At 38.4% G+C, this 19,685-nt stretch overlaps 1 protein-coding gene across 2 annotated transcripts in view; it reads right to left on the minus strand.

Moving 5' to 3' along the window:
- BARD1 (BRCA1 associated RING domain 1) overlaps positions 1 to 19,685 on the minus strand; it is a 105,736-nt gene that overhangs the window by 77,968 nt on the left and 8,083 nt on the right. Inside the window, exons 2-3 of one of the 2 annotated variants that reach the window (XM_049888087.1) lie at positions 13,601 to 13,657; positions 9,979 to 10,127 (exon numbers count right to left, since the gene is read on the minus strand). In XM_049888087.1, the coding sequence (XP_049744044.1) occupies positions 9,979 to 10,127; positions 13,601 to 13,657 (206 nt within the window). Of the gene's footprint in view, positions 1 to 542; positions 618 to 9,978; positions 10,128 to 13,600; positions 13,658 to 19,685 lie in introns of those variants that run through there. The other variant, XM_049888088.1, reaches the window with a different exon arrangement.

Raw genomic sequence — 19,685 nt, forward strand, 5'->3', positions numbered from 1 at the left:
TAGTGAAACAGCAGAGTGGCACACAAAATAAAGGGTACTACCCATAAATCAGTGCTCTACTTAAAAACCATCAGTATGAAACCAAAAGGTCAACAGTTACCCAAAAGCAACGATGAGAAGATGAAGGGGCAGGGAAACTAGAGTACTAGAAATGGAACAAACATAACACAATTAAAGAGAATGTTAACACATTGTGATAAACGGATAAACGTAACTAATGTCACTGAATAATGTGCAGACACTGTCAAATGGGAACCTAACTTGCTGTGTAAACTTTCATTGAAAACTCAATAAAACAGTATTAAAGAGAAAGAAAGAAAAAGTTAACTGCACACTGTTGGTAACAGAGCACCGGGGATTGATTTGTTACAAGTACCACAGCTCTTATTGGCAACTCATCCTGTGTGTGGCCCTGGACTAGAAATCTATGCCTTCAGATTATTATTGATTAGCTTTACACATCAGATGGGTGGCAGCCACTTTTGATCTTGTCCAGATGCCAGTCTGCTACCTTGCAGTTTCAAAAGTCCCCTGGAACTCACATGGGCACATGGAAGGAGTCAAAGTTTTGTCTTCTTCAAGAAGAGATGCTGAAGTGATCTAACAGATGACGTGTGATCTGTCCTGATCCTGGAAAGAAGCAATGAACACGCCACTAGCAGATCTGGGAAGGGTAGAGAGAGGCTTCCTGACAGAACAAAGTGTGTGGAGCTTGAGCCTGGTTCTGGCAGCTACTCTCTGTGTGACCTTGGGCAAATAAGTTTCTCCACCTATAAACCTGAAATAAGAATAGTATCTTGTGCACTGGGTTGTCGTAAGAATTAAATTACTGTGAAGTGTTTAACACAGTTCTGGGATGTAATAAAAATAATATTAAAAAAAAAATCTTACCAGGATTACTTTTTAAGAAAGACTCAGGGTTACAAAGGATTAAAGGTTAACCCTCAGGTAGTCTGTAAAAACTTACGTTTGATTTTTTATTTATTTTAAACAAAGGTGATGACATTTTCAACTAAAAACAAGTCAAAATCCTCAAGTCCTCGATGTTTATAATATATACAAAATGTAGCGTAAGGCATTTCAAGAAAACTTAAGGCTTGTAAATGGTAGCAAAACACTCCCATCTACTAAGAAAACTAAATCTGCCAACCAATTTCACACTCGGGTGTACACATTTCCTAACAGTAAATGAAGAGTGTACATATTCATGTAATTTATATGTACACAATCATTTCACTCATCATTCAGGAATAACAACTTTACTCAAGGAGATTTTGATTACGTATCCTGGTATGAAAAGCAAGGACAACAACAGCAAACACGCTTGTGAATTCTGGATTTCAGACGGCGTACTCTCAGATAAGACTGTAAAAAGCAAAAACAACAACACTGCTGGGACATAAATCACACCATTAACGGCTACAAGAGTTCTGATGGGTGAAGGCCTCTAAACAGGATAAATTATCATATTCATTCCATGCAGAAAAATATTGGTCCTTCCTCTACATAGTAAATTTCTTAGTGACGACACTCAAAAGAATTCTATTCTCTGAATTTCAATATCTCAGAATATTCCACAAAACATCGAGGACTGGAGATGCACGTGTTCCCAAGGAGCTGCTTCAGCCAAGTGTTTTTTCTTAAAATTTAGTAATAAACTATAGAAAAAAGAGGCAATGAGAAAATGTGATTTAGCTATCATTAATCTACATCAAAGGATTATAATGATGCACATTGTGTCTTTCAAATTATTTTCTATTATAGGTTTCACAACAGAAGTTAAGAAATCTCTTTGAGAAACTAGTCCCTTATTAAAAATCAAAGGGAACTACTCTGCTGCCATCTGTGCAACATTAACACCTTCAATGAAGAGGGATTATCGTCTAAGTAGTATGCACTCAGTTTTAAAAAGCACCACGACTACAGCTACTGGAACACTCACCCTCATCCATTGTAAAAAGTCATAGCATATACAGAACACTGTATAATTCACTACAGAAGACCAGCCTCTGTCCTTAAACCAGAAAGCAGGAGAGGAAATTGTCAATCTATGAAAGCATAATCAAAGTTTTTTTTTTCTTTATTGTCACCAATGCCAACAGACACTTCATGAAACCTGACCAGCACCTGCAAGGTCTGATTTAATATGACAGGGTGCAAGAGAAATAAAAACTTTTCAATTTAACTCCATTAGTAGAAAGCAGATTATGTTATAAAGAATAAGGTAAAATTATCCATGAATGGTTGTCAGAAAAATTTATGACAATCTCTTCTCTTTAAAGCATACTGAACCGAGAAAAATTCGTTCAAGTGTTTAGAGAGAAGCTCATTTTAGAAAGTATTACTATAAATCAGGCCTCTTTATCTCCAGTGTACCATATACTATGTCCATGATTTGACAAGTTCTTCCTAATTACCCACCTTAATTACAGTAATTATATATTTTATAGTAAATGCAAGTAACAAGGTTCATTTGGAAGATAAATTGTGAACTACAGGGTTTTCCAAAAAAGAAAACATGGGAGATGCTCAACCATTTCGCTTAATTCATCATCTTCAACACTTCGCCATTTAACAAAAATCATACGATTTTGGACCTAGACCTTAGAGAATACTTAATTGAATACCTTTATTATTTTTTTTATATATTTTATAATAATAAGATCTTTTCCCAGGCTTCTCACTAGGAGAGGATCAACCACCATATTTGTCCCCAACTATTGGTTCCCTCTACCTACTTTATAGTTCACCTCATGCCATTTTAGTTTTAGAAGTTATTTTACAGTTAAGGCACTACATAAAATATGCTAAGTAGATAGTTTAAAAAAAAAAAAAAAGAAAACCTCAAATGTCCATCAAGCCTAATTTGGGGGGTAAGATTTGGGGAGGAAAGTTGGTGACAAAGCAATTTACATTAAACAGAAAAAGTTTTGCACCATGGAGATTACAGATCTGGGCAGGAATTCATATTTCACTGTGTTTATACTCTAGATTTACTGTTATTATCTTCTAGCACAATAGCAAAGGAGGATATTACCATTACAAAACAGACTGTTGAAACCAATACCTAAGATTGTGTTTTATAATCACTTCAGGTTTAGTCTTTGGGATATGAATTAGTTTTAGCACTGATAGTTTTTACCCAACTCAATACAACAAGCATGTAATGAATACATATATCCCTAATGAAAGCACTGTGCTAAAACACAAAATAGTAAAAAAGGAATTTACAAGATGACCACCCTAAGTAATCTAGGCTAAGACCTCCGCTGCTAACCAAAAGGTTGGCAGTTCAAATCTATGGGGCAGTTCTATTCTGTTCTATAGGGTCGCTATGAGTGGGCATTGACTAGGCAGCAACAAGGTTTAACTACAATCAAATTTCTGAGGAGGCGTCTACTTCATTCTCCCATGCAGCCCACGGTATCAGTGCCCCACTATGGCGTAAGTGACTGCAGTCACTCTGCTCTCGCTTTGTCACCATTAAAAACGTCATGTTACTATACAGTAACCGAAGAAGAGTTGAATCAAGATACCATGAAAGCCACAAATCTCAAAGCAGCACCCGAAATTTCAATGCATGGCCAATAATTCTAACTTTTTTAGTGCTGCACAATTTTCGCAATCTGATGAAAGCCACTTTCCCCGAGAAGTGAACATTTTTCATATTGTACACTTAACACAAGGAGTTCACTAATTCCCTCCATAAAAACTACCAAAGACACATGAACCCTCAATGAAGGGGAAAAAAGCCAGATAACATACCAGTCTTACCAGCTAGAAAATAAACACAATTAGAATTGTCTTTGATTTTAGTAAGAAGAAAAACAATACTGAAGAATTAATGACAAAACTTTTCCTCATCATATTCTTAAAGAGGTTTACAACCACAATATTTTTTTTAATTAAGTGCCCTAAACATGTGTATATATAAAAACCAGTTCCCAAGGAGTCAATTTCAACTCATAGTGACCCTATAGGACAGAGGGGAGCTGCTTCACAGAGTGCCTGGTGCATTAAAATTGCTGACCTTTTCGGTCAGCAGCCGCAGCTCTTAACCACTACGCAACCAGGGTTTCCAAGTATAAAAACCCCCAAATATAGATATAGATATATGGATATAGATGTTGTTATTGTTAGGTGCCATCGTGTCAATCCACCTTGTTGAGGATCTTCCCCTTTTCTGCTGACCCTGTACTCTGCCAAGCATGATGTCCTTCTCCAGGGACTCCTCCCTCCTGACAACAGGTCCAAAGTATGTCAGACGCAGTCTCGTCATCCTTGCTTCTAAGGAGCATTCTGGTTGTACTTCTTCCAAGACATTTATTCGTTCTTCTGGCAGTCCATGGTATATTCAATATTCTTCACCAACACAATTCAAAGGCATCAATTCTTCTATCTTCCTTATTAATTGCCCGTTTTCACATGCATATGATGCGATTGAAAATACCATGGCTTGGGTCTGGCTCACCTTAGTCTTCAGGGTGACATCTCTGCACTTCAACACTTTGAAGAGGTCCTTTGTAGCAGATTCGCCCAACACAATGCGTCTTTTGATTTCTTGACTGCTGCTTCCAAGGCTGTTGATTGTGGATCCAAGGAAAATGAAATCCTTGACAACTTCAGTCTTTTCTCCATTTATCGTAATGTTGCTCATTGGTCCAGTTGTGAGGATTTTTGTTTTCTTTATGTTGAGGTGTAATCCATACTGAAGGCTGTGGTCTTTGATCTTCATTAGTAAGTGCTTCAAGTCCTCTTCACTTTCAGCAAGCAAGGCTGTGTCATTTGCATAACACAGGTTGTTAATGAGTCTTCCTCCAGTCTTGATGCCCTGTTATTATTCATATACTCCAGCTTCTCGGATTATTTGTTCAGCATACAGATTAAACAGATATGGTCAAAGAATACAACCCTGACACACACCTTTCCTGACTTTAAACCAATCAGTATCCCCTTGTTCTGCCCGAACAACTGCCTCTTGATCTATTTAAAGGTTACAATTAAGTGCTCTGGAATTCCCATTCTTCCCAGCGCTATCCATAGTTTATTATGATCCACACAGTCGAATGTCTTTGCATAATCAATAAAACACAGGTAAACATCCTTCTGGTATTCTCTGCTTTCAGCCAGGATCCATCTGACATCAGCAATCATATCCCTGGGTCCACATCCTCTTCTGAAACTGGCCTGAATTTCTGGCAGTTCCCTGTCGATATACTGCTGCAGCATTTTTGAATGATCTTCAGCAGAATTTTGCTTGCATGTGATATTAATGATATTGTTCCACATTCGGTTGGATCACCTTTCTTGGGAGTAGGTATAAATATGGATCTCTTCCAATCAGTTGGCCAGGAAGTTGTCTTCCATATTTCTTGGCATAGACAAGTGAGCACCTCCAGCGCTGCATCCATTTGTTGAAACACCTCAATTGATATTCCATCACTTCCTGGGCCCTTGTTTTTCGCCACTGCCTTCAGAGCAGCTTGGACTTCTTCCTTCAGTACCATCAGTTCCTGATCATATGCCACCTCTTGAAATGGCTGAACATCTTCTTTTGATGCTTTTGATGCTTCCTGCATCAAAATCCTTCACTATTGCAACTCTAGGCTTGAATTTTTTTCTTCAGTTCTTTCAGCTTGAGAAATGCCGACTGTGTTCTTCCCTTTTGGTTTTCCATCTTCAGCTCTTTGCACATGTCATTATAATACTTTGTCTTCTCGAGAGGCCCTTTGAAATCTTCTGTTCAGTTCTTTTATCTCACGAATTCTTCCTTTTGCTTTAGCTGCTCGACGCTCAAGAGCAAGTTTCAGAGTCTCCTCTGACATCGACCTTGGGCTTTTCTTTCTTTCCTGTCTTTTCAGTGACCTCTTGCTTTCTTCATGGATGATGTCCTTCATGTCATCCCACAACTCACCTGGTCTTTGGTCACTAGTGTTCAATGCGTCAAATCTGCTTGTCAGATGGTCTCTAAATTCAGGTGGGATACACTCTAGATCATATTTTGGCTCTCGTGCACTTGGTCTGATTTTCTTCAGTTTCAGCTTGAACTGGCATATGAGCAATTGATGGTCTGTTCCACAGTCGGCCCCTGGCCTTGTTCTGATTGATGATATTGAGCTTATCCATCGTCTCTTTCCACAGAGGTAGTCAGTTTGATTTGTGTGTGTTCCATCTGGCGAGGTCCATGTGTATAGTCGCCGTTTATGTTGGTGAAAGAAGGTATTTGCAATGAACAAGTCGTTGGTCTTGCAAAATTCTATCATTTGATCTCCGGCATTGTTTCTATCACCAAGGCCATATTTTCCAACTACTGATCCTTCTTCTTTGTTTCCAACTTTTGCATTCCAATCGCCAGTAATTATCAATGCATCTTGATTGCATGTTCCATCCATTTCAGACTGGAGCAGCTGATAAAATCTTCTATTTCTTCATCTTTGACCCTAGTGGTTGGTGCGTAAATTTGAATAGTCATATTAACTGGTCTTCCTTGTAGGCGTATGGATGTTACCCTATTACCGACAGCGTTGTACTTCAGGATAGATCTTGCAATGTTCTTTTTGACGACGAATGCAACACCATTCCTCTTTGAGTTGTCATTCCCAGCATAGTAGACTATATGATTGTCCCATTCAAAATGGCCAATACCAGTCCATTTCAGCTCACTAATGCTTAGGATATCGGTGTTTATGCGTCCCATTCCATTTTTGACGATTTCCAATTTTCCTAGATTCATACTTCGTACATTCCAGGTTCCGATTATTAATGGATGTTTGCAGCTCCTTCTTCTCATTTTGAGTCATGCCACATCAGCAAATGAAGGTCCCGAAAGCTTTACTCCCTCCACGTCATTAAGGTCGACTCTACTTTGAAGAGGCAGCTCTTCCCCAGTTATCTTTTGAGTGCCTTCCAACCTGAGGGGCTCATCTTCCAGCACTATATCAGACAATGTTCCTCTGCTATTCCTAAGGTTTTCACTGGCTAATGCTTTCAGAAGTAGACTGCCGGGTCCTTCTTCCTAGTCTGTCTTAGTTTGCAAGCTCAGCTGAAACCTGTCCTCCATGGGTGACCCTGCTGGTATCTGAATACCGGTGGCATAGCTTCCAGCACCACAGCAACACACAAGCCCCCACAGTACAACAAACTGACAGACATGTGGGGGACTGAATAGGTATTGTGAAAGAATACAACCCAGACGCACACCTGTCCTGACTTTAAACCAATCAGTATCCCCTTGCTGTGTTCAAGCAACCGCCTCTTGATCTATGTAAAGGTTCCTCATGAGCACTATTAAGTGTTCTGGAATTCCCATTCTTTGCAATGTTATCCATAGTTCGTTATGATCCACACAGTCAAATGTCTGCATAGTCAATAAAACACAGGTAAACATCCTGCTGGTATTCTGCTTTCAGCCAGGATCCATCTGACATCAGCAATGATATTCCTGGTTCCACGTCCTCTTCTAAAACCAGTCTGAATTTCTGGCAGTTCCCTGTCAATATACTGCTGTAGCCAGTTTTGAATGATCTTCAGCAGGATTTTGCTTGTGTGTGATATTAATGATATTGTTCTATAATTTCCACATTCGGCTGGATCACCTTTCTTGGGAATAGGCATAAACATGGATCTCTTCCAGTCAGTTGGCCAAGAAGCTGTCTTCCATATTTCTTGGCATAGAAGAGTGAGCACCTCCAGTGCTGCATCCATTTGTTGAAACATCTCAATTGATATTCCATCAATTCCTGGAGCCTTGTTTTTTGCCAGTGCCTTCAGAGCAGCTTGGACTTCTTCCTTCAGTACCATCGGTTCCTGATCATATGCCACCTCTTGAAATGGTTGAACATTGACTATTTCTTTTTGGTATAATGACTCTGTGTATTCCTTCCATCTTCTGTTGATGCTTCCAGCGTCGTTTAATATTTTCCCCATGGAATCCTTCACTATTGCAACTCAAGGCCTGAATTTTTTCTTCAGTTCCTTCAGCTGGAGAAACGCCGAGCATGTTCTTCCCTTTTGGTTTTCCAAGATGTAGATATAAATATATATAGATATGTATATGTGCATATACATATGTATGTATGTGTATATTTAATTATATCTGAAATACATAAAACTTTGACCCATGTACTGTATTCTGTTAACAGTCACATAATCTAATTAGTGGCCATACTACTCAAAAACAGTATCACTAGCATATATTTTATCATAAAACAATAGAGTCTAATACAATGATCCAATAACTAGATGAAGGTAAATTTTCTTAGGTCGACTATGATTTAATTCTTCTTAATCATGGATCTCTGGTCAATAAGACTCAATGTATTTTTGCCTTGTATCTTTATTTTGTCCAGTCAACTTCATCTTTTGTAATAACGCATTATGTCACATATCTGAGAACATAAGATTTAAAAACAGAAATCTAACAATTTTACAAGAGCATTGTCAATCACTTACAGCATCCTGTCAGTTAAGAAAAAAGGTTCTCCTGTAAACACAAGTTGAAATGACGTGATCTGGTCAATAAAATGACAATTCCAATATCCAACTGCAAAGATCCAAAACACTTTACTTTCTTTCCACAGCTAATTAGTTCTCAGCAGAAAGCACAATGGGAAGACATACAATTAATATACAGAGTCTATGAACAATTTGAAAAACATTAACCCCCATTTAAATAGAAAATAAGACTATTAGAGTTTTGCCATCTCAAAATGTGCTCAGCTAATTAATTCAGCCTAGGAAAGTGATCCTTGGAAGAAAGTTGTATTCTACCTTTTAAAGGTGCATTTAAGCAAGTTAAGCACCATTAAGGACAAAACTACTATTCTATACATATTATAGAGAAATTATCAGAACTGTAAAAAGCAGGCAGCACAGAGTGGTGGGGAAGTCTGGACTGACAATCAGAAGAAATACCCAATTCTGGTATTAACTACATGTACGACTTTTGTCAAAATTACTCAACCTCTCTGGACCTTGGTTTCTCATCCATAAAATAAGGGCGTTAGACTTAACAATCTCTTAATAATCTCTAAGGTAACTGTCCCCCCGACAGGTCTATTTCATTTACTTGGATCCACAATCAACACCCATGGCAACTGCAGTCAAGAAATGAAAAGACTCATTGCATTGGGCCAATCTGCTACAAAAGATCTCTTTAAAGTGTTGAAAAGCAAAGATGTCACTTTGAAGACTAAGGTGCACCTGACCTAAGCCATGGTGTTTTCAATTGCCTCATATGTATGCGAAAGCTGGACAATGAATAAGGAAGACCGAAGAAGAATTGAAGGCTTTGAATTGTGGTGTTGACAAAGAGTACTGAATATACCATGGACTGCCAAGAGAGTGAACAAATCTGTCTTGGAAGAAGTACAACAAGAATGGTGAGACTATGTCTCACCGATTTTGGACATGGTATCAGGAGAGATCAGTCCCTGGAGGAGGACATCATGCTTGGTAATGTAGAGGGTCTGTGAAAAAGAGAAAGACCCTCAATGCAATGGATTGACACAGTGGCTGCAACAATGTGCTCAAGCGTAATGACGACTGCGAGGATGCTACAGGACCAGGGAGTGTTTTGTTGTTGTACACAGGGGTCGCAATGAGTCGGAACTGACTTGACGACACCTAATGACAAGGTAACTATCATTTCTCCAGATGACTCTATACAATATGTTGTATATACAATATGTTGTTGTTGTGTGTCGTTGAGTCGATTCAGACTCAACCTAGGCTGTATTCAGACTCAAAAGAGCCTAGGCTGTAATCTTTACAGGAGCAGATCGCCAGGTCTTTTCTCCCCCATAAGGGCCAGGGGGTTCAGTTAGCAGCTGAGCACTTTAACCACTGCATCCTAAGCACTACAGATCTTAAAAAAATCTAAGCTCGTCATTCAGAATTCCTGAGAACTCCTTTTACATATTTAATGTAATCAATATGAATTCATTGGTTATTTAAATGAGAGCCAATGGTATTTCTCACCTGAAAGATTATTGTCATGCAGCAAATTTCGAAGCTTACTACAAAGCTGGATCATGCTGTCCAACTGTCTATTTATCTTCACATCTTGTATCCAGGCTGGAGTATAACACACTGGACATTCGGTTCCAATGCAGTCACTAACGCAACCACTTAAAAGAGATTAAAAAAAAAAAAATCAAACATTCAGCACGGTCTGAATTCTAAAGAATCAACCATCAGAGTTTGATAAGTAAATGAAGCAGAGATTTTTCTAAGAACAGTCAATTGTAAAATACTTGCTAATATTGTTTTTGAAAGAATGTGATTCTCTAACATGTACAATTTAAATCTACCTTATATAATTTGCTACAAAGAAACTGTACTTAGCCTGAAATCAGGCTGCATAATCTTTTTTCCTGCAAACAAACGTACAGCTTCTGTAGCATGAGTAAAAAAAGGGCTGTAAACAGATTTAATTATCTAATGCATAGCAGCCATGTATCTCAACTTTTCCTATCTTAAACTACAACACACTACATCGTGGAAATACTAAAATTACCGCAGAGACTTGGGAAAGTAGCTTTTTTGTTTTTGGACAAATGTCTACAGACGTTAAATTACTTTTTGAGAAAGGATGTTTGGGTCCTTTAGACAATTTTAGAACCTGTAGATCAGTCTATTTTATACTCCATGTTTGTTCTATAATTGTCCTCATATTAGTTTATACATATATTAATCCAGAATTCTGGGGAAATAGGGCATCTTTCAATATCTCTGCTTTATTCAGTGAGACAATATTTTCCAAATGACCAATGCATAATATCACACTAGGTAAAAGATCCATTCAAAGTATGAGATAAACCAATGGAACTTACTGTAACATTGTTATGGCTTCAGATTCCACACTGCAACTAACCTACAGAAACTACCGCTTGTCCACTTTTGCTGTAGAATCAATGAACACCCACAATTACCTGAAAAGACTAGTAAAACAGTCCTCCTTTTTCCAACTACTGATGTGTGTAATGTCAGATTTTCTTCATCTACTTCAGTCGAAGCAACATATGACAACAGACTGAATATATAAGCAGATAAGAGAATCTGGCAGTCTTCTACCCAGCAAGACATTGAAGAGATTTGCAAAAATACAAAGCTGTGCCACTTTTCTCAGTAACTATTATTTCTTTAGTTTGTAAAATATTTTTCTAAAAGTTGTTATTTATGTTAATAATTGGTTTATTGTTGTTATTTTAATGAATTAATATTTTTTTAATTTCTCCATTTATCCTATCTATAGGGTCGCCATGAGTTGGAATTGACTCAATGGCAATGAGTTAGTTTTTTTAATACTATATCTATACATCTTAAACACACACACACACACACACACACACAATGTTCTTTGTGGTCCTCAATTTTTAAGAGTGTAATGGGGTCTGATTCCAAAAAGTTTGAGAAACAATGCCATATGTCTTCAATGAATTTATCTTAAAGAAAATACATGGACTACTTTCATCAGGAAATGGCATGAAAATACCTTGAAACCACAACACTGTCAACATCAAAATCTGGGTTCCATTCCGCCTCCTCCCCACTTCCCCATGTAAGCTGGGCTGAGGTATGTCAAAACCATCTTTAAAAACTGTACGGCACTGCCCAGCAGTTTGAGGTAACTCTAAATCTGCAAAGAATATAAACATCCGTCCTAATTCTTCACAGCATGTAATCAAAATGAACCAACACTGCACTGAATCATCCATTCTTCCTATGATCAGGCCATATACAGATGACCGCTTTCTCTTTAAAGATGTCCTCCAGCTCTTTAAGTCACAGAGCTCTTTAGAATCTGATTAAAGTACCCCACACACACATTCTGCATACATTTTCAGGGGGTTCACCATGCTTGAGCAGCTGTGTCATTGATCTACTGTATCCAGTGAACAAGCCCATGGTACCTCTGTTGTGCCAGGACATCTGCAGCTACAGGGAGGGGGCCAGGAGTAGGCAACATTCAAAGGAGGTCATGGGAGGTCTCTCCAAGGAGGTGACATTTGGGCTGGAATTTAACTGTCAGCCTCACAGCAATCTGGCAGAAGTACATTCCAGGCAGAAGGAACAGCAAGCTCAAAAGTCCTGAGGCAAGAGTGAGTTTGGTGTGTTTCATAAACAAAAGGACTGCATGCCTGAACAGTGTGAGGTAGAAGAGAATGAGGGCCAAGGGGAAGGCAGGAGTGAGGTGTCCTGCATAGGGCCTTTGGGATTTTGCCTGGAGACTGGATTTTATTCTAATTACAACAGGAAGCCATTGAAGGATTTCAAGCAGGGGAATGATATGGATGCGATTTATATTTTTAAAAAACCACTGACAAAAATGTGGAAAATGGGGTACAGGTGATGATGGCAAAAAAGGAAGCCAGGAGGCCAGTAAAGAGGCTATTCCAATAGTCTGGAGCGACATGATATGATGGGAGCTTGGGCCAAAGCATTAACAGTAGTAAACATAGAGAGAAGTGGGAAAAATCGACTTAGGGCACATTTTGAGGTAGAACTGACAGAACCTAATGATAAGGGATAGGAAAGAAAAAGAGCAATCGGGTATGACGTGTGGTTTTTTGTTTTGGCTTGAGCAGCTTTGAGTCTGTGGTACCATTTACTGCAATGAAGATTAATACGGCAGGAATACATTCAGGGGGCGGATCTAGAGCTTGTTTTGAACATGTCAAGTTTGAAATGCCTTTTCGTCATCCAAATGGAGATATCAGGTAAGCAACAGGTAAAATTTTCTACCTGATCCTCCTGCTGGATATGCCCCATAAAAAAGATCTATGTTTCTAGAAACAAGATTGGGACCCCCAAGCAAAGCTGCCTCCCACACATTCCCAGCCCACTTAAGTCGCATGCTAAATGATATCCACGTATGCTCAAACTTCAGAATGTAGTTTGCTCATGCTAGATAGTCACATGCTCATATCTTGAAATAGGTTATATTACCCCTGTTTCAGGATTAAACTAAGACATGCAGCCCCTCAACTGATTTCTCCTGAACAAGAAATAACCATTTGCCGTGGAGTACAGAGTAGAACTGCCCCGTAGGGTTTCGGAGGCTGTAAAATCTACAGAAGACGACTGCCACATCTTTCTACCATGGAGCGGCTGGTGGATTCAAACTGCCGACCTTTTGGTTAGCGGCTGAGTCTTAACCACTGTACCACCAAGAAATACGATGAGATAAAAATCTAATTTTCTAACCTATAAGCCAGGGCTTTTGCATTAGAACATGGATATAATTTCATTATAACTTTAAGAACCAGACTCTCACAATTTTGAAAGGCCAGATTTGAAACTGGAGAGAAAAAAAAAAACAATAAAGACATATTTAAGTTATATAAAAGACGTATTGTTTTCCTTCAAGGTTAGCAAAGCTATTAACTAAGCTTTTTAACTTTGGACAAATCATATTTGAGCTTCAATTTTCATATATGTAAACTAAGACAGTTATAAAGATCAACATGAGGTAATACGCAGTAAGTTACTTTGAAGACTATGAAAGTTACACAAACGTAAGGTACCATTATCATATGATTACATGATTATTCTCTAATAAAAATAATTACACTACATATATCAAGCCATTATTACTTACCTGCAGAAGATATGCTCACATCCACCTAAGCACACAGGCTCCCTCAGAATATTGGTGCTGTTTCAAGAAAGGAAATGATCAAGACTTAGGTCATTGTTAGATAAACATTTCATATCAGATATTTCATAAATTCAAGGCCCAACACGACCATATCTCTGTCTCCCTCAAAGCACAAAGTATAAAGGGTGTGTTTATTTGAAAGGCTGTTACTCCCTGGTTAACTACTGTTTCACAACCACCTGCTGAATTTCAATGGCAACTACTAAGTCTGGTACAAGTTTTAACACTTTTCATAATGTATACTCTGTGAAGCCAGAGAGGAAGGAGCAACTTTGGTCAGCCATCTCTAAACCTCTTATGGTCAAAGCTAACCACTCTCAGAAGTGTCTTCGTTTGCGCTGTAAGTTCAAGATCATCTACTCGTGGCTTTCATTTTGAGACCCAACAGCAACGGGGTAATGATGCAAAGTGTAGACTAAAAATCTCAAAAGGAGAGCCAGAAGTAGATGATCTTGTAACTTATGGTGCATACGAAGACACTTCTGAGAGTGAAACCAAAAACCAAACCCATGCCATCAAGGGGATTCTGACTCATAGTCACCCTATAGGACAGAGTAGATCTGCCTGATAGGGTTTCCAAGAGGCAGCTGGTGGATTCGAACTCCTGACCTTTTGGTTAGCAGCCAAGCTCTTAACCACTGCACCACCAGGGCTCCTCTGAGAGTGAAGGGGGATGATAGCTAGATAGGATGCTAAGACAAAAGGTACAAGTCAGGACTGTCCCAGGCAACCAAGACATATGGTCAACCTTGCGCCTAAGAACCCAGTTTCACATAAGGAAACGTTTGTTTCTGGCTATTGTTAAATAACCATCTCCTTTTTCACGGATGTCTTGTCAAAATAGTCATTCTTTCAGTTCACAGAATGCTATTTGCTCTTTAAGCAACTGTAAACAGGAATCATCAGGCCAGCAGTCTGGAGACTGAATAAAATTCACTATATTGGGGGAGGAGACAGAAATAAAATATCCCCAATTTAGTCCAGCAAAATTCCTGATACATTTGATAACACTAAAAAAAGGTAATAGTACTTACTAATAAACATACATCAAGTCACTACACTCAGGGGAAGTAATGTAGCAAGAACAAACAGAGGAAATAACACTTTTAAAGGATGAACATTTTTTGTGCTTGGTTCATTACACTAACCCTAAGGACCTTTAGGTATTTACATCACTATTACCCACTTATCTCTGTAAACATAACACACATCAATAAAAGCAGTTTTCCACATTTCTTAAAAGATCAAAAGTATCACTCTGCACACTTTAATATATATGAACATTAAAGTGAAATTGAGCTTTCAGAAAGCGTGCTAAAACACAGTACAGACCCACGTTATTCTCAAGATACTGCAAACAGTGCTCACTGACATTATAACAACTATTACTTTTTAAAAACTCGCAATATCTGATTTTTCTATCACACTACATGGAACACACTGATGAAACGATGACTTGTGATGCACCAGCCACTTTTGTGATTCTCGCAAATTAAATAAGATGAACTTTTTTACACTGTGAGTGCTATTCCTATCATAATTTTGTTCATTATTTGACCTACCAAACCTAACCTGTCCTTTCCCCATCAAGTGTGTTGAACTCTACTTCACCATGAGTTCTGCATCTAAGATATCAAAAGCGGTGTTATATTGACTACTTCTCTGCCTATCACAACATCCTTCCTCTGTCTTTTCTATCATGTCTCCTTGGCCAAACCTTCAGCTTTTGCTCACTCTCTGCCTTGAGAGGGCTATATTCAGTCCATTAGCTCCTGGAATCCCTACCCATCCCAGACCACAAACTCAACTACTTCAGAACTATCTTCACCACCACCCTAATTCTGTTGAGCTCCTAGACACTCATGGATGCCAATCCATAACCCTTGATAGGCTCCACAGTCCACTTCTACCCTGCCATCTCAGGTTCCAAACAACCATTACAGAAAGACACAGAGATATACAAAATTACCTCTATACATTCATTTGGTAGCTTCTTCATCTTTGTATCTCTGCCAAAGTGGCATATTAAATGATCTATGAGTTAACAAACAAATGAATAGATGGCTACTGAAAATAATCCCCATGCTCTTCAAGCCCCTCAACCTCACTGGAGCAAAAAGGTGTGATCTTTTCAGCACCAAACCACATTCCTACCTCATCATCTTATCCTTCATTCTAGATTGAGGAAAAGATCTCCTACAGTCATTCTTCCTTCTTAAAATATGTTGGCCCTCACTATTTGCCCCATCCTCCATTATCTTCCCTGTCCCTGAAAGTACCCTACTCCCATTATTATAATCACCTTTTTTCTTCCAGGAATCCCTGGGTGGTGCAAACAGTAATGTGCTTGGCTGCTAACCAAAAGGCTAGAGATTCGAGTCCACCCAGAGGCTCACTGAAAACTCTACTGAGCACAGTTCTACTCCTACATACATGGGATTGCCATGAATCTGAATCAACTCAACGACAACTGGTTGGTCTTCTATGTGCATCCAAACATGCATAGGTAATCAAAAACCACTTTCTTTTGAGCCTTCCTTCCACTCTACCTTCTGCCTCAGCTCTTTCCTTTCTTGCACAGATTAGACTTCTTAAATGCATGCTCTATACCTGCTAATTCCATCTCCTTACCTTCCTAGCCTTAACTCCCACCACTCTGCTACAATTGATCTCCAAAGCATTTTTGGTCCTCATTCTCCCCGACCTCTCTGTGAAATAACACTGACCACATACATCTTTTCTGAAACCTTTCCTTCCATTGAGTTTTAATTCTCCTATACTGCATTTCTCTGCTTATTTCAGCATTTCCTTAGCTGCTGCTTTTCCTACCTCTCAACCAGGACATTCCTCCTAGGACACGGTCCAAAGGCTTCTGGCTTTCTCTAACAACACTCGATTCATTGCCTTGATTCTGTTTCTCAGCTTTAAATTTCCTTCTTAATATGACTCTGAACCTGTTATCTGTAGTTCTGACCCTTCATCTTCACAATAAAATATTATAATGTAATTAACAATAAATTTAATACCTATGAATAATTGTACTAATTATTCGAACTAGTGAGCTAGAACATATTTTTTGCTGTTAATAGGTGAGGAAAGACATTGGAAAAAGGGAGTGAATGAGAAATGTATGCATGTAAATGTACTGGGGAGGGAACAGGGTGTGTTACAGGGAAAGCTGGGTGAGAGTAGTGCCAACATCAGAAGCATTTCGATGGAAGAACTCCAACAGTAAACATACTACACACAGGGTGCCACTGATCTGTGCCAAAGCAAAACTTTCTGAGAATGGCTAGATCTTAGCTGACGAGGTACCCTGGAATAAAAGAATCTGTATTATATCTAGGCAATATCTATCAAAATTTCAAATGCATCCAACTTTGATTTAACTAGTCCACTGCCAGGAATTTATTCCACAGATTCTTGTAAAAAAGATAGATCACTGTGAAACTTCAAAGCACCAAAGACATATAAACAAAATCTTATAAACTTCCAGAGGTTAAAAAATAGTAATAAAATTAAATATGTCATATATTAAAAAATTAAGAAATCAGAATGGCACAGGACGTCTCAAGGGTAGCAAGGGATATTAGAGAACAGTGGAGTAAACCTTTAAAATTAAAATTGAAACTTATTTTGTACTTAGAATTCTATATCCAGTTACCTTCCATAGTATTAAAAAACTAACCCGTTGCCGTCGAGTCGATTCCAACTCATCGCAACCCTAAAGGACAGAGTGGAACTGCTGCCCCATAGAGTTTCCAAGAAGCGCCTGGTGGATTCGAACTGCTGGCCTTTTGGTTAGCAGCTGTAGCTCTTAAACACTATGCCACCAGGGTTTCCTCCATAGTATAAAGTTAATAAATAACGGACAATGAGTTACAAAGTCAACAGACAATGTCTAAAAAAGGGAGGAGGAAATCAAGAAACAGAGATATAAGCATATTACTCGAAAATATAAAGGTAAATGCTAGAAGAACTAAAACATATGAAAGAGGTCGTGTTTAGAGGCTAGAACTGAGTGGTGATAAAACAAAAGAATGTTTTCATTATAATTTTTGTCCTATTCATCCTGTAAACTATATTCATGTATAATTTTAATGAAATATTTAAAAGTATAAAGCACATGGACAAGGACATTCACTCCAACACTGCTTGCCACAGAAAAGGACCGGAAACAACCTAAATTTCTACCAACAAGGAAATGGTTAAATTATGATACATCTGTTTGATGTATACATAATATCCTCTCATCTGAGGTATATAATGCTTATATAAACACATACCACCTCTTAAAGTATACATAATAAATTTATAATAATTCTTCGAGAACTCACGCTTGTCACTGATTTTAAAGTAACATTTAATGAGCATAAACTGTATTATTTAGCATAACCCTGTGCCATTGAGTCGATTCCGACTTATAGCGACCCTATTACACATATTATTTTCAAATTTTTTAATATTAAAAAGTTCTTCACAATCCACCCAAGCCATGCCACCTTTCCTCTCACTGCCCCTCAGCAAAAACCATCTGTGCTCTGGTCAAGTCAATGTCTTTAACATTTCACAAATGTGCTGTGTCCAAGTCAACCCCATGATTTGCTCGGACTACTCTCCCCAACAACACAGAGAAAACAAAAATCCTCACAACTGGACCAATTAGCAACATCATGAAAAACAGAGAAAAGACTGAAATTGTTAACAATCAATATCCATGGAAGCAGCAGTCAAGAAATCAAAAGATGCACTGCATTGGGCAAATCGGCTATAAAAGACCTCTTTAAAGTGTTAAAAAGCAAAGATGTCACCTTGAAGACTAAAGTGCACCTGACCCAAGTCATGATGTTCTCAATCGCATCATATACATGCGAAAGCTGGACGATGAATAAGGAAGACCAAAGAACAGTCAATGCCTTTGAATTGTGGTGGTGTCGAAGAATATTGAATATACCACGTACTGCCAACAAAAAAACAAATCTGTCTTGGAAGAAGTACAACCAGAATGCTCCTTAAAACCAAGAATGGCGAAATTACGTCTCACATACTTTGGACACGTTATCAGAAGGGATCAATCCCTGCAGAAGGATATCATCCTTGATAAAGTAAAGGGTCAGTGAAAAAGAGGAAGACCCTCAATGAGATGGACTGACACAGTGGCTACAAAAATGGGCTCAAGCATAATAACTGTGAGGATGGCGCAGGACCAGGCACTGTTTCATTCTGTCATACACAGGTTTGCTACAAGTTGGAACCAACTCCATGACACCTAACAATTCTCCCCAACCCAGAATACACTGCCTCTTCCCCAGCAACTATTCAAAAACAACTCATCATCCAAAAACTGTTCAAGATTGTATAATGAAAATGTCACTAAACAAAGTGGTATGGGAATTTTTGAATTCTAGTCTCCTGCTCTTAATTATACAAAATCTATACCATACACCAGGCACATAAAGGAACACAAAGTTGACTCTGACACACTCTTCGCTAATGGGTTTATAATGTACCTGGGCAGTCTTATAAACCAAATTAATATATGGCTTAAGATAGGTACAAAAGGCTAAGGCTTCAAAAGAAAAGAAATGGCATCTAGTTGGGGCTTTGGAAATCAATGCTGAAAAAGAAATATTTTGTATTGTAACCGCCCGATTCCCTATTTTTCTTGGTTCTAAATAGACGGCAGCCCTACATACAAGGGATCTTGACTCTCAATTTTTCTGAGCTTCCCAACCCACCATTACCTACCTAGCATGGTGCTAGGAGAACAGCAGGATTCCAATAAATCCTTAGTGAGTGAACCAAATGGAATACTACATACAAAAACGCATTTGTATTAACAACTCAATTTTATCCTTACTCTACTTTCAGTATGATATATATATATATATTAAAAATAAAAAGTCCAGAAGAATAAGACATTTATTTCCATGATAACAAGATTTCTATACCTTGAAACTTCAAATTCTTTACTTTTTCCCTAACTGCAGTCATAACTCTGTGACTTCACATGTAGTTGATTTGG

The sequence above is a fragment of the Elephas maximus genome, chromosome 6 (genome assembly GCF_024166365.1).
Source record: "Elephas maximus indicus isolate mEleMax1 chromosome 6, mEleMax1 primary haplotype, whole genome shotgun sequence".
Taxonomy (NCBI): domain Eukaryota; kingdom Metazoa; phylum Chordata; class Mammalia; order Proboscidea; family Elephantidae; genus Elephas; species Elephas maximus.